Raw genomic sequence first — 14,295 nt, 5'->3', positions numbered from 1 at the left:
GTAAATAAATAATTAAATATAAGAGGATGGCAAATGGTACGTACACATCTGACATCTTGTGTGACATGATAGGTGCTACAACTGAACTGCTGTGTCACAAACCACTGATGAATGAACCAAAAAGAAACAAGAGCTTCTAGGGGTCAAGTCATGAATCAATGAATTCTCAGTGAGGTGTCAAGTTGGCCCTCTGAAACTGAAAGAAAGGTCTTCAATTAGCAACGGGGACATGCGTGCGTGCTGCTTCCACAACAAAGAACAGAAGCGAGCAGCCGATGATTAACAAAATGTAACGGCTCAACTCTGAGGATTAGTACATCAGGTCAACTGAATGAAGGCCAAAATGGCTTGGAAGTCGCCAGTCTTCAGTACTCGTACAACCTCTCTGTCAGGCAACTTCCAAGATGTTGTGTTCTCTCCAGCACTTGTGTGGAGAAGAACAGCCTCCGGTCATCTGCCGATGAACTGCCGCGCCGACTGACTGTTGCCAGGGAGGGGAAAGCAAGCTTCACACCTCTCCTGTGCTTCTTCAGCAGATCATCGGGCGGCAGCGTGCTGGCGGTCAGGAGCTTGTGGTCGTCCGTCATGCCGCCTATTGCCGGTCCGGCAACAGCTAGCCGTGCCGACAAAAGGGTTAGGAGGGGCAGGATGCCAGAATCTACATTTCTGTGAGTGTTGTCATCGGGAGATTGGGGGTGGTTGGTTGGTCCTCTGTCTGTCTGTCTGTCTACTAGCGTCTTCTGCCGTACTGCAAAACCATGAGGTGGTTAGCTGCTGACATGTCCGGCACCACCGACGGCGAGGCGGCAGCGTCGCCCTGGCACCAGATGCCGTCCCGGACATGCTGCAGGGTCAGGAACGCGGGGAGCTGTCGCCCTCGGCACGTGATCTCCACCTGCACACATTGACGCAACGCAATGCAATGCATGCTTCGTCAGTTCAGTTCAGTAACTTCAGATTTGTTCAGTGCTGCTGTCATCAGAAAATTAACAAACTCAAACTTGCATCCCCAAGCGTTATTCTGAAATGACTCCACACTGATGCATCAACCAATGGAATCGTGGAAATAGTGTGAAAGTGATTGGGATCGGAGATTGATCTTTTCCTTGGAGCAACCTTCCCTACACACAAACACAACCATAGGCACTGCAAAACTTGCAACGGCCATGCATGGCTGATTGGTGCCTGACAACACACAAAGGATGCACGCCCAGACAAAAAAAGTGGTGCCTGACGCCGATGTCTGATTCCCCTGTTAGTTTGCAATAATAGCAATGCATTACCTTATCCCCCCACATCCACATGTGTGTGAGAGATGCCCAGACAACCTACTACTACTACTACATGCATGTACGGTTTATCTGGGAGAAAGAAACTAGATAGAGCAAACTAAACGTGCTTACAAAGCTGCAATTGCAAAGCACAGATCTCAAGAGTTATCAGTCCGGCCCAAAGTGTACTATTCAAATTACCAAGCACAGATCTGTGATGCAAAACTGCATGTAACTCTTGCATGCCTTTTTTTTCCGGCCTATGTCGTTACTAGTATTATTTTTCACCGGTCATGTACGCTCCTCATTTGTTTAACCAGACACCTCAAGCTCAAGTCAATGGCTTGCAGTCTTCAAAACAACGAATTGCCAAGCCTACTGAACACCCACAGATAAAAAATTCAGAACTTTTTCTATTAGTAAATACTGTATAGTATATATAAGCACTAAGCAGGGTCCAAGAGCAGTTAACGTTGATTGATTGGTTGGTTGATTCTTCTGTCTCAAAACTGTCCTTGAGCATGCATGCATGCATTAGGTTAGCATAAGAAGCGCCCACACCCGTGACCCCAGTGTGCAGGTGTTGTAGTAGCCTCCTCCGGCCGTGCTTGCCTACCTAACATGCCATGGCATGACAGCAACGTTGGCCCTACTCTGATTTTTTTTAGGTACAATACATAGCGCCACCAACATCGCCGATGTTGATAGCAGATCCTAAAATGGAGCTCCTGATGCATACTCACTAAATAAAATAGATGACATTTGACTTAATAATGTCACTCTAAGCCCATAATTAGTGCCCAAGGATAGGAAAAACTTTACCAAAAATTGCATATTTTTCCTTTTAAATTTTTAAAGACGCCATTTTGCAGTACAGATGCTAATTTGGAATGTGCATGCACCAGTGGGGCCTTTCCGGTGACATGTTTCCAGGTAGAAGTCCAACCCAACCTCTTCCCTAGCTTCACCGACGCCAATTCAATCCTTAAGGCAAAGTTTGTTCTTTTTTATATGTTTCTTATTTTCTCTCGCTTTTCCATCTCAGAGAGCCAAATACACCTTAAAAGCATGTAACAGGAATCGACTGTTAAGAAAAAAAAAACAAGTGATTTCCAAATATTCACATTTTCAATTCAATTAAGGCTGCTTTTTCTCTGGTACGCATGTGCCACCAAGGAGCCAATCTTGTTTTTATCCATTTTTATTTATGCTATAATAAAAGAGTAGTTGACACTTAAACATCTATGTGTCACTGTTAGCTGTAGTACTAAAATGGAAGCATTGTTACTTGTACGTTTTGCATACGGACCAATGAAGTACACTGGCAACACGATGGCACCACCATGAATAGACAATGCAGTCTTACAGAAACAAATTAGCATTTTGATAGTTATTGCGCATCCATCATCTAATTAGTGATCTATATAGTGGTCCAATATACATCCACTGCCTAAAAAACAAATAATAGTATCACGAAACTAGACAAATCCTGTGTACACAAGTCATCATAGAAAGTTCTCGCAAAACAAAAAAAGTCTCCATACAAAGAGAAGTTGACCAATCAAATTAAATTTTGTTATCTGTAGCTATAAGCACCTTTTCTTTGCTACTGTTTACTCTACTGCAATCAAATTTTACACTATGCAACATGCACAAGAGAAGGAGCAGCAATCATTTATGAGTTTTAACCTCTTCCCCGAGATGACTTAAACAAAATGATTCAAGAACTGTCATTAAAAAACTGCATACAAGGGTTGATGTTGTAGCATGCTAGTGATAAAAAATATTATCTTGAATGGATTCACGAAAACTACCTCTTGCGAGGAAATGCAAATTAACAGAGGCCCAATTAATGAAAACTAATCTGTTGGCACTCAGAAGCGCAATTTTGTCGCTAACATAATCAAATCCTAAATAATTCATTTCATACCAGAATTGTTTTTACACAAACAGCATAATCATAGCCAACCCAAAGATAATTGGAACTACTTATGCAATTATGCTCTTAAAAATTAACTAAACTATATAGAGGTATAGCATGCTAATGCAAGTTATATCTGTTTCATAAATAATTAATTATGTATGTGCAAATCTCTTACAAGAAGTTAAAATTTGAGTTATGAGCCTTTGAATCAATTAAGTATAAAATCTTGAATTCTAATAAGCTTCCACTATAGCACAGATTTTATAAAACCTTTGCTTTGCGCAAAGCTAGTATTAATATAATGTATGTCAAACCAGTTCAGAAAAATTAATTGTTAAAGCACAAGAGCACTGCATATGGCAAGAATCATATAACAATATTCCAACAACAAATTAACTTCACAAATCTCCCCAATTAAATACAGGACTCAAAATGTATGGTATTAGTAAATTTTAATTATCCATACACTTATATGTTATCTTTGCAGAATATTTTGTTCACCTTCCACTATGGTTGCTACCTTTAAGTTCATCGTTGATGGTAAAAACATGTTATTCAAATGATGTTCATTTAGTTTAGCATAACAGGACACATATAGTGCAGCAAACTCAGAAAAGATATATTTTCACCAGCACTAAGGTAACTAGTTCATTTCTGTTAGAGTAGCTAAAATTACCTATTCAGGAATAACTAGGTAAAAAGCTCATTTCAAGGTTGCTCAAACAATAACTAGCATTAATTGTAAACGCTTCCTGCAAGCCCAAACTAACTATAGGACAAGCATCAAAATAATATTAACTAAGCCCTAGCGCTAGCTAGGTCTAACATGATAGGACAAGCATCAAAATAATATTAACTAAGCCCTAGCGCTAGCTAGGTCTAACATGATCATGCATGTGGGACTACATTTTTCTACATGGAATGCAACCATCCACCAATCAAGCCATGCCAAGATGAAGGGTTATAAAAACTTAATCATGCACCAGTACGTGCACCACACACCAAAACAAAAGGAAAGGAGCACCTATTGTACATACACAAGTAAATAAAAATACCAATACACGAATTTTTAGTCACATCGATCATGGATGATCTCTCGCTCTCGATCGTGCGTAAATATGTTTGACGGTATTAGATCGTGCTAGCGACACCGATCAATCAGAATTATTTAAAGACCACGGACGGGCCAGAACAATACACACACATACTGTACGTCTTATGGCCATCATCATCAGATTCCTTGCACTAATTAGCTGTCGTGTAGTGTGGATTATAATTATGTGCAAGATGATGATGCATTACATCCCTATACAACAATTGTGCACGAAACCAACAATTATTGTCATATACTATGTATGCTATGTATATGCAATTTGGTGGCTCACCTGATTCCTTTGCATGGGTGCAGTTTCCTAGCTACAGGAGCGTCCTAACCTCTCTCTCTCTCTCTCTCTCTCTCTCTCTCTCTATATATATATATATATATATATATATATATATATATAGAACTACTATCCTGTAGCTGGCTACAGAATAACTTATTCTGTAGTTACGATAATTACTATGTTAATTTACGAGATTATAGTAACTCCTTACTAAGTGGTTTAATATAACGTTATGGTAAATATCCCCATGTGTTATAGTAACCCAACTATCGTAAATATGTATTGACATTATGGTAAATTAGTATATAAAATTATAGTAAATGGAGGTGGCTACAGAATAACTTATTTTGTAGCCGGCTACTGAATAGCCTCTCCCTATATATATATATATATATATATATATATATATATATATATATATATATATATATATAAAATTATAGTAAATGGAGGTGGCTACATATTTACCATAATGTTATATACTAATTTACTATAATTTTATATACTAATTTATATACTAATTTCTGTAGCCACCTCCATTTACTATAATTTTATATACTAATTTACCATAATGTCAATACATATTTACGATAGTTGGGTTACTATAACACATGGGGATATTTACCATAACGTTATATTAAACCACTTAGTAAGGAGTTACTATAATCTCGTAAATTAACATAGTAATTATCATAACTCAAAGTGGCTACAGAATAAGTTATTCTGTAGCCAGCTACAGGATAGTAGTTCTATATATATATATATATATATATATATATATAGTGCGGACCTGTCATATGGCTACATTTAATTTAATTGGCCTGGCCTGCGATCCTGTGGTCATATCTAATCACGACCGGCCGAACAACCAAAACTGAAGACACACATCAAATTTACTCAGTGTAAGAATATTTTTATTAATTTTATCTTTATTCATATTGTTGCACATGAAGTATTTAGTTTAATTTATGCTATATGTACATATATGCACAATTAGATTTGTTGTTGCATTGCTCGCCCTGGTTTAAGTCTCAAGATTTGTGAGCCAAGTCTTTTATGTTAGTGTCCATAGGTAGTGTATGAGTTCATAGAGTTATACCTAAATATGAGCGTTTGGTTTTTCACTAGGAGAAAAACATGTACATGTATGAATCTTGGTAGAGTTGTCTTAGGTTTGGGTCGGTCTTTTTGTTGAGTTGTATGAGGGAATTTGTGTGTGTTTTCAAATCCGGGTTCCACTCCAAATAAAAACTGGACAGCACTTGTATTATTTCTCCTTCTAATAAAATTAGTGGGAAAGCTTTTGCTGTCTTTTCGAAAACAAGAATATTGGTAGAAGAATTCCTCAAAATTAAAACATCCGAATTCAAATAAGGTAATGCATACACGTATTTAGCTAAAGTAGAGACTGAGAAAAAAGAAAGAAAAAGATAGAAGGCCGGCATGTTTGCTTGCATGAAATTTGATTGATTTGCAAAGTCTACCAACCAGAATGGAGTATACTAGTCTACAGGCAGGCAGGCAGGCATACATGAGAAAGGTAGTGCACCTCTCACGTTTGTTTGGCCAGGGCAGGCTTGGCGATGCGGCTGCTACATGCACGCATGCATGGACATGCATCCATCAATCAACGATCCCCAGGGAATATTTTCTACTCCTCTCCTAGCTAGGCGAATGAAGGCCACCACCAACAACAAGTACCCTCCAACTAACACTCATCAGATCCATCCATCCATCGTCCATCCATGGAGGAGCTGCTTCTTCTTCTTGGTCCTTCTGAAATTTTAATTAACAATCGTGGCCTTTGCACTTAATGAGTTGCTAATTGGAGGTGATCAATCGAGCACGCAATAAATGCCGGTGCCTTGCCTTGCGATTCTGGTGAGTGGGCTTAATTAATCATATATATTAGGTGTTCATTTGTAGTTGCGTTAGGTTTACTAATTTATATATTTGCTACACTAGTAATTTCCATCTTGATTGCTGATTGGTAGGTGCACCCAGTGCTTCAAACTCTCTCTCTAGATCTATCTATCTATCTATCTATCTATCTCAAGACTAGAGCGAGCATATATATGCATTATAGTCCCCAACTGAAAGATGCAAGCATGCACATATACATGAGAGAGAAAGTAGCAATTTATAATAAAGCAGGAGAGATCGAGCATGAAGATGGAGTACGTACGTAAAAGCTAGTGATTGAGTAGTGCCCTCATCTCATCTCATGCCCACAACTAGCTCACTTGTTCTAAGTGCTCTATCTCTCTCTAAAGCTACTACAGCTATAGCTTAGCTTGGTCGATCAATGCAACAATGCTCTAGCTGCTTTAATCGATCCATCAGGACCCCTCCTCCTCCTCCAAACAGATCGCAGCAGCTGCCTAATCATACACGTCCGCATGAAAGCCATGAACGAACCAGTACGAATCAACGAGGACACGTCCGCTCCATGCATGAGGGAATTGCAATATAGTACCAAGCACTGCATGCGAGCTTAGCTATAGTGGTCCTCCTCTACCGTACCTCTTGGCTTTTGCTCACCCGTCTCTATATATTCTTCCCTCACTTTCCCTTCGATCATTCTGGTAGTGGTATATAGTACTCCTATATATTGTGTGATGCCCCTCTAGCTAGCTCGCTCGCTATAACCTTCACCATATGCAACTTGCCATATTATTCTTTCTCTCCACACAAACTATGCATGCGTTTTCAGCCTGTCCCCACTCCCATGCACATTCTCTCTCACTTGGATCGGAAGCCAATCATATGGGCATAAAACTGCAGTGCTCATGTGGATCCATTCATTGGCCATAGCTAATAAGATGCGTGTGTGTCTAATACTATATATTCAGCTCAAAGTGCGGCACTTAACGTCCTTGTATTTGTCATCTAACAACTACACACACACACACATAACCCCAGCTGCTGCTAGTAGTGTTAATCTAACCTATCTAGTAGCTACCCTACTCTTTATCTAAGCTTTGCCATCTGATGTGTGAAAGAAAATAGGTAGATCATGCATCTCTACATCAAGTACATAGTTTTGCTAGCTTCACAACTAAGTGAGGTCTGAGGTAAGCTCAACGATAGCATGACAGCATACTACCATGCAAAGGAGCTTATTGCACTCGATCATCGCATCAAAAAGCAATTACTAAGGCGTGTTACTGCTTACTAGTGAGGCCATTTAGTGGAAAATTTAATAAACATGCTACACGAGATGCCTTGGATTCACTCTCATTTCATATTTCTTTTATTTATTATGGGGAAAACAGTACTTTGTTTGAGTAGTTATGCTTATACCATTTTGAACATCACACTTCACAAATTAATTAGTCGATGCATGCATCCTACCACTCACAAATTCCTCGTCTCAGAATTGTCTGCAGTGATGGCTAGATGCCCCGCTGCATTAATTTCACGACTAGGATAGCAACTAAGCAAAAAAAAAGAGCATCAATCTAGTAGACAAATTAAGAAGAAAGTACAATTCATAAGCATATAGAAAGTGGCTGGAGGAGCCGTTTGGTGATGATTTCCAGTACACTACTATATATAAAGCATAAATAGATGGAATCTTTTGATTAGCTAAGGCCTGTCACTAACCTCACATCAATATCCTAATAACAAAATGCATGGTCACATTCCATATTCTTGTGCATTGTTAAATTAATCCACATGCATCATATCCCCAGCTATAGTCATGCAGGCCTTTCGCCACTCACGATTGAAAGATGGTCCAACCTAGTAAAACCAGGAACCTCTCTTTTTAATTTACAGAGGAGAACTAACCTCCTCCTGCCTCAATTATTGTTGATAAAAGTTTAGATAATATAGAATTGGTTGGTAGAGACAAAGTTGACCTTAGAAATGTTTATTATGCATGGCATCTTTGTTTAAGAAAAAGAAACTGCTCTGCATGGCGTCGGTGGTGAAGGTTGCTAGGCTATTCAAGACCAGATGATAGCTACCAATTAAATAAAATCATTTACTCCATCTAGCTGCATATGTTCAGCTTGACAGATATACTATATATATATATATATATATATATATATATATATATATATATATATATAGTATCACGGTGTGCGCACATCGTGGATGACAGTTGACAAAAAAAAATGGTATCATACATGCAGGACTTCAGAATTGTAAGCACTTCATTTTTGAAATAGGTAAGTATCATATTAGTGAATAGTGATGCTACAGTCCTTTTTTCACAAGGTCTTTGTTTAATAAGGACAAATTATGGATCTAACTTCTTGGAATCATTCTAGACACCAGGAATTTTGTAGGCATTAATCACTTGACTTGCATTTTGTGTATTATGTTCTCATATTAACAGAACCAATCCCTCAGGATAAATATTACTAATGCAATTAATTGAATGCAGATGAAAGAACAAGTACAATTTATTAGTGCATTATATTCATCTTTCTTTGGAGCTATGGCTGACCTAGCTAGGAAACTAAAATAATAAAGATTAGGCGTGTTGCATGGTGTTTAGTTTAGAACTTGAAAAAATATACAAAAATGTGAGCAAATTTTACATCTATGTGTTCTGAAGAACCATGCCAAGTTGAACCCACTTTGTTCATTATGTAATTGACTGATGATCAAAATTTTAATTAAGCCCCTGACATTTTGATTGGATAACCAATAATTTAATTGAGATGTGTATTTTTTTTCACTTTCCCTATAAGCTACCTTGATTGCACAGAGAGCTACTAATCACTCAGAAAAGAAAATCAAATCAGTAATCACCTAAACTATTACTAGGCATCTTTTACCCTGATTGTTTCTACCGTAATTTACATAGCTTGGTAAACACTAATTTCAATTAATAATCTTGTGAATCAAGCTTCTTAGGATCTGAAAGACTGAAAGTCACGGGTGAATGCATTTACAGTCATGTATACTTATATGTACTGCCAGTCTGACACACATGAGAACAAGTATCATATATATATTTGGCACTCAAGTATAAGATATTACGTCCTCCCTCCGTCCACAAAAGAATACAATTCTCACTTTCCAAGAAGTCAAACAGTTTGAACTTTAACTAAATTTATATTAAAAAATACTAATATTCATAATACAAAATAAGTATCATTGAATTCGTTATATGATATATTTTCATAATAAATTTATTTGGAGACATAAACATTAATCTTATTTACTATAAACTTGGTCAAACTTGAACTAGTTGGACCGGCACAAATCCTATAGCTGCATTGTTTCCTGGACGGAAGGAGTACTTAAGCTTCATACCTGTGTGGTTAGCCTGTCAATTCCTCGACACATATATATACACCGTGCAGGCCCGTACGCTAGTTATATATGTTTGTATCCATACGCATCTTTCATTTCTAATTGTTGCTTATACGTTTACAAACCAACGACACTCGTTTTTCTAAGATCAGATACATACATTGCACAATAGCAAGCGCAATAGCCACCTGAAAAGTTAGCTGGCCTTTCATCATTGGGTATGGCATCTCTACTCAGGTAGCTGTGCTGTGTGTGCAGGTATATATTAGCTATATATATAGCTAGCACTATCAGGTAGAAGTATTTATGTTTTAATCTACAAGAAAGGAGATTCCGTGCATGACAATTTTTCATGTTTTCGCTTTGCTTGGGATTATTGATCAACACAGAGACGAGTAGACGAAACAATAGAGCTAGGCAAGAGTGAAAAAGGTCAGGCATGTATATATTTTTGGAAGAAGACAGTATATGTATTTGGTAGTGCAAACGTGGACAATCAAAAGAAAACAAAGTTACGGTCATGCGTGTACGTATGTATATACATGCGTGTGTAGTCCTGAACAAAAAGAAGCCTGTCACTGCAGTTGCTGAGAGAGCATATGCAGGCTTGCAAGGTAGGCCTATCGAGTGGAAAAGGAAGCAAGATCTCCAAGCCATTATGAAAAAGATCCATCCCCCAGTGACGGAGCAGCAAGAAATGGTGTGTGTGTGAGAGAGCGAGGGGGTGCTGTTCGTGCACATACACTCTCTCTTTCTCTCTCTCCACACACACATGCATACGGCCGGAGAGAGAGAGAGGAGGGAGGGAAGACACTCGAAAGCCCTACTTGATGCTTCCTGCATGCCATACGGTGAGGTAGCTAGCTACTAGCTAGCTAGAGGTGAGGATGGGGCATAGCTTTCAGTGATGCATGGTAGGTGAAGGAGGCTCTTTCTAGGGCACCATCTATCCCGCTCAAGACTCCCTCTCTCGCTCGCAATATACTTTTTTGCTCACGCAATACAGCCACACAGCAGAGGCACTAGCTGTACGTGTATGTACTCATGTATCCTATATATATTTACAGATGGATGAGATGATGAAGACAGCTAGCTTTCTTTAGCTAGCCGCTGTCGTAGCTCTGTTGCATGCATGTTCTTGTACACACGCTCGGTCGCTCGCTATCTGCGCCATTGCACTACACTGCTGCACGGGAGCTATTGCTAGGAAGGGGAGGAAGCCAAGCAAAAGAGAACGGAGGAGAAAAGGCTCGGGAACAATGATGAGCTTACAGGCCATTTTCTGAGCCTAGAGGTGCATAGGAAAAGAAAGATCAGAAAGGCGTGTCCATGGGGCTCCTACCTGCCTAAGGCTACTACTACGCAGCTCCAAAAGCTTTTGTGCGTGTGTGCACCCAGGACGGAAGCAGCAAGCTGCCAAATGCCAAGGCCCATCACTAGCCAGTGATAACTAACCATCTATCAAACCCCCTCGCTTTCTCTCTCTAGGATGGATTAGTAGGGGAGAGAGAGAGAGGAGAGCTACTCTCTTGTCAAGTGGTGGTGGTGGTGGTGAGGGAGGGAAGGGTGATGTGCCACCCCTGGACATACACCCCTCACCTACAACAGGAACAAGACCTCACTACTCGCTCGCGTACATGTATGTTGTGATGTTGTCACACAAACTTAAACATACATGTATATTTTATACAAACAACACACTGAAAAAATACAGGCGCATATATATAAATATTAAACATACAGGTACAACTAGTCCCTTTTCTAGCTCTCGAGTTCCTTTCATCACCGATGTTGGGAAAGCAAAGCAAGGGGCCGGGGGCAAACACGCACCGATGTATTGTGTGAATGAAGAGAGAGAAAAAAAAGGGAATAAAGATAGAAAAAAAAGCACCACACAACGAAAAGAGAAGCATGCATGTGTACAAGCAAGCAAGCAAGAAAAAAACCCAAACAACGCTTCAAGGAAGGAGATTGGAATTGCGATGAATACGAATAAACCGCACCTCTGATTCGTCTTCCAATCCAAGCTTGCCGGCCAGGTACTTGATCAGCAGCCGGACTGTCACCCTCCCGTCCCTGCAACAACATCACAAGCTCAATTAGTTTGTACAAAGATTAATACAAGAAATTAATACCTGCAGCTGCAGCATATGATTTTTAATTTGTGCTGCATGAATGAATGAAGTTTGTGGTGGTTCGTTTCATATAGATGAGGAGGGGAAGAAGAGCTAGCATTGACAAAACGTACACTAATCCAAATGCAGGATGCCATGCTTGATTGATGCATCGAATTCAGATTAAAGAACGAACGGTGCGTATGAGATGAGAAATAAATAGTACTTGATCCGTAGGTAGCTTCTCGGAATCTGAGGCAAGAATGGCTCCCTCCCTCTGCACGAATCAACCGAAAGGAAAGCCAAACAATGCTCCAAGTTAATTTGAGGGAAAAAAAAGCAAGTGACAGAGAGAATAATCTACCGAATTCAAAATAACGGCCAAAAGTAATAAGCGATTCAAAAATTGCTCAAGAATGCGCCACATTTTGCAGGGATTCATCGGATCCACCGACAGTATCCCGGGAGATCGATAGACGAGAGAGAGAGAGAGAGAGAGAGAGAGGTGACGATGAACACAAGACCACACCACACACGAAATGCTCGCATGGTTACTAGTGCAACACTCACTGGTGCGGCGCGGCCTGGAGCGCGAACCAGACGCCGGCGGCGGCCGACGGCGGCAGGACGACCCTGATCGTGTCGAGGCCGGAGGGGCCGCCGGCTCCGGTGCCGGGCGTGTAGAACGCGCGGTACCCGAACCCGAAGGGGATCAGCGACGGCGGCGGTGGCGCCACCGCGGAGGGGCTCCACGGCGGCAGCCAGGGCGGCCCGGCGCGCGGCACGGGCAGGGGTATCGACGCCTGCGGAATGCCGGGCGCGGCCTGGTGCAGGAGCGGCCCCGGTGGCACGCCCATCCCCGTCGGTAGCGCCTCCGTCGTCGTCGTCGTCCGCGGTTGCGGTTGCGACGACAGCGGCGGCGGCGGCTGCTCCGCCGCGCGGTGTGCTGCGAAGACGACGCCGCGCGGCGTTCCGGCGCCGGGGGACGCCGGGGCTAGGCCGAGCCGGAGCCAGTCCCCGGCCCCGCCGTTGCCGCTGCTGCTCCCGCTGGTGCCCGCGGCCTCCTGGTGGCTGCTGCCGGCGGGTTGGAGCGGCCGCAGCGTGAGATGCTGCTGCTCCGCGTGGGCGTGGCGGCGCGTGTCTTGGTCCGCCTGCTGATGCCTCTCCTGCGGCAGCGGAGGCGGCGGCGGCGGCTTGATCGGCTCGCTGTGGTGCTTGTCGATGGGCTCCTGTGCCATGTGACTCGAAGCCATCGGCGTCACGCGGAGGCCTGCGGCGGCGGCGGCGGCGCAGGGCGTGGCATACGCGTCGCGGAGGAGCGGCTGCCGGTTCCGAGCCGGGACCATCCGGGCTGCCGCCGGCTCATGCCATCCGCCGCGGCCGACCCGGCCCGGCCCGGCCTAGCGCGCGCGCCACCTCGCTAGCTCCTGTGCACTCCGCTCCTTCAGTCCCAGTCCCTCCTTGCTGAGGGGCAGCCGGGGACGCGCGGCCGTCCGCGCGCGTCAGATAGAGGCGGCTGACCGCAGACGCGACGACCGCTCGTGTGGGCTACAACAGGAGATGAGAATATGAGATGCGGGGAGAGAGAGGGAGCTGGATGGGGAACAGCGGAAGAAGTTGCTAGAGGTGGAAGCGGGGAGGGAGCAGTAGCAGCATGGCACGGGGCAGCAAGGAGAGGAGGAGAGATACTAGAGAGAGAGAAGACCTTGGAGACGAGCACATATAGGAGTAGCTTCGACGCGGCGAGAGAGGAGAGGAGAGGAGAGCAGGATTTACTTTTTGCACTCCCCCCCCCCCCCCCCCCCCCCGGACAAAAGGAACGGCAGGGGCCGTGCGTCCGAGCCCAGGCTTGTGATGCAAAACCACCGTTCCTCAGGGTGTTTTCTGGAAGACGTGGAGCTTACGTGGTAGCACCATGATGTAGCAGCCCCCGCCTGTGACTGGCGTTGCTTTCCCGGGTCGCGTCGTCGTCTCCGGCGAGCCGCCCTGCGCTGCGCTGGTCGTACGGGACCCAGTGCGGCCGTGTCGTCAGCTAAGCATGCCTTGCCTTGCTGCTTTCCGCACGGCCAACGGCGTGGACGGCTAGACCGCTGCTCCAGCAAATCTCTTCTCCACACCTAATAAAAAGACTATAACGTCATTATCTAATTGGTGATATGAAATTTTGATCCCTGATCAGACGTCCATGTCTGACACTAATTATCCTCCATTTCTTACTTGTCAGTATCCTACCCGGTTCTCGTACTAAAACCGGATCAACGTATCTGTGTCCGATACGAAGTTTTCGGAGTTTAGGTGGTAACACCATGATGTAGTCGCCCAGCCTG

The 14,295-nt window shown here is 42.9% G+C and overlaps 1 protein-coding gene across 1 annotated transcript; it reads right to left on the bottom strand.

Annotated features, from left to right (window-relative positions):
• On the bottom strand, positions 1–13,654 carry LOC136498498 (protein LAX PANICLE 2-like). Its single transcript, XM_066494419.1, has 4 exons — positions 12,539–13,654; positions 12,195–12,245; positions 11,858–11,930; positions 1–895 (listed from the first exon to the last, which is right to left on the bottom strand). The coding sequence occupies exons 1-4, from the start codon at positions 13,312–13,314 to the stop codon at positions 731–733; spliced, it is 1,065 nt and encodes a 354-aa protein (XP_066350516.1). The 5' UTR covers positions 13,315–13,654; the 3' UTR covers positions 1–730.
• Positions 13,655–14,295: the final 641 nt, after the last annotated feature.

The sequence above is a fragment of the Miscanthus floridulus genome, chromosome 12 (assembly GCF_019320115.1).
Source record: "Miscanthus floridulus cultivar M001 chromosome 12, ASM1932011v1, whole genome shotgun sequence".
NCBI classification, from domain to species: Eukaryota; Viridiplantae; Streptophyta; class Magnoliopsida; order Poales; family Poaceae; genus Miscanthus; species Miscanthus floridulus.
This window is presented reverse-complemented; position numbering and strand designations above follow the sequence as displayed.

Bases quoted from the DNA above. Each gene is read 5' to 3' on its own strand.
- LOC136498498 (XM_066494419.1), bottom strand. From the start codon at position 13,314: ATGGTCCCGGCTCGGAACCGGCAGCCGCTCCTCCGCGACGCGTATGCC. The intron at 12,246-12,538 runs GTGAGTGTTGCA...TGATTCGTGCAG, and splicing joins CTCCAGGCCGCGCCGCACCA to AGGGAGGGAGCCATTCTTGC. The intron at 896-11,857 runs GTGCGGTTTATT...CAATGTGTGCAG, and splicing joins GATTGGAAGACGAATCAGAG to GTGGAGATCACGTGCCGAGG.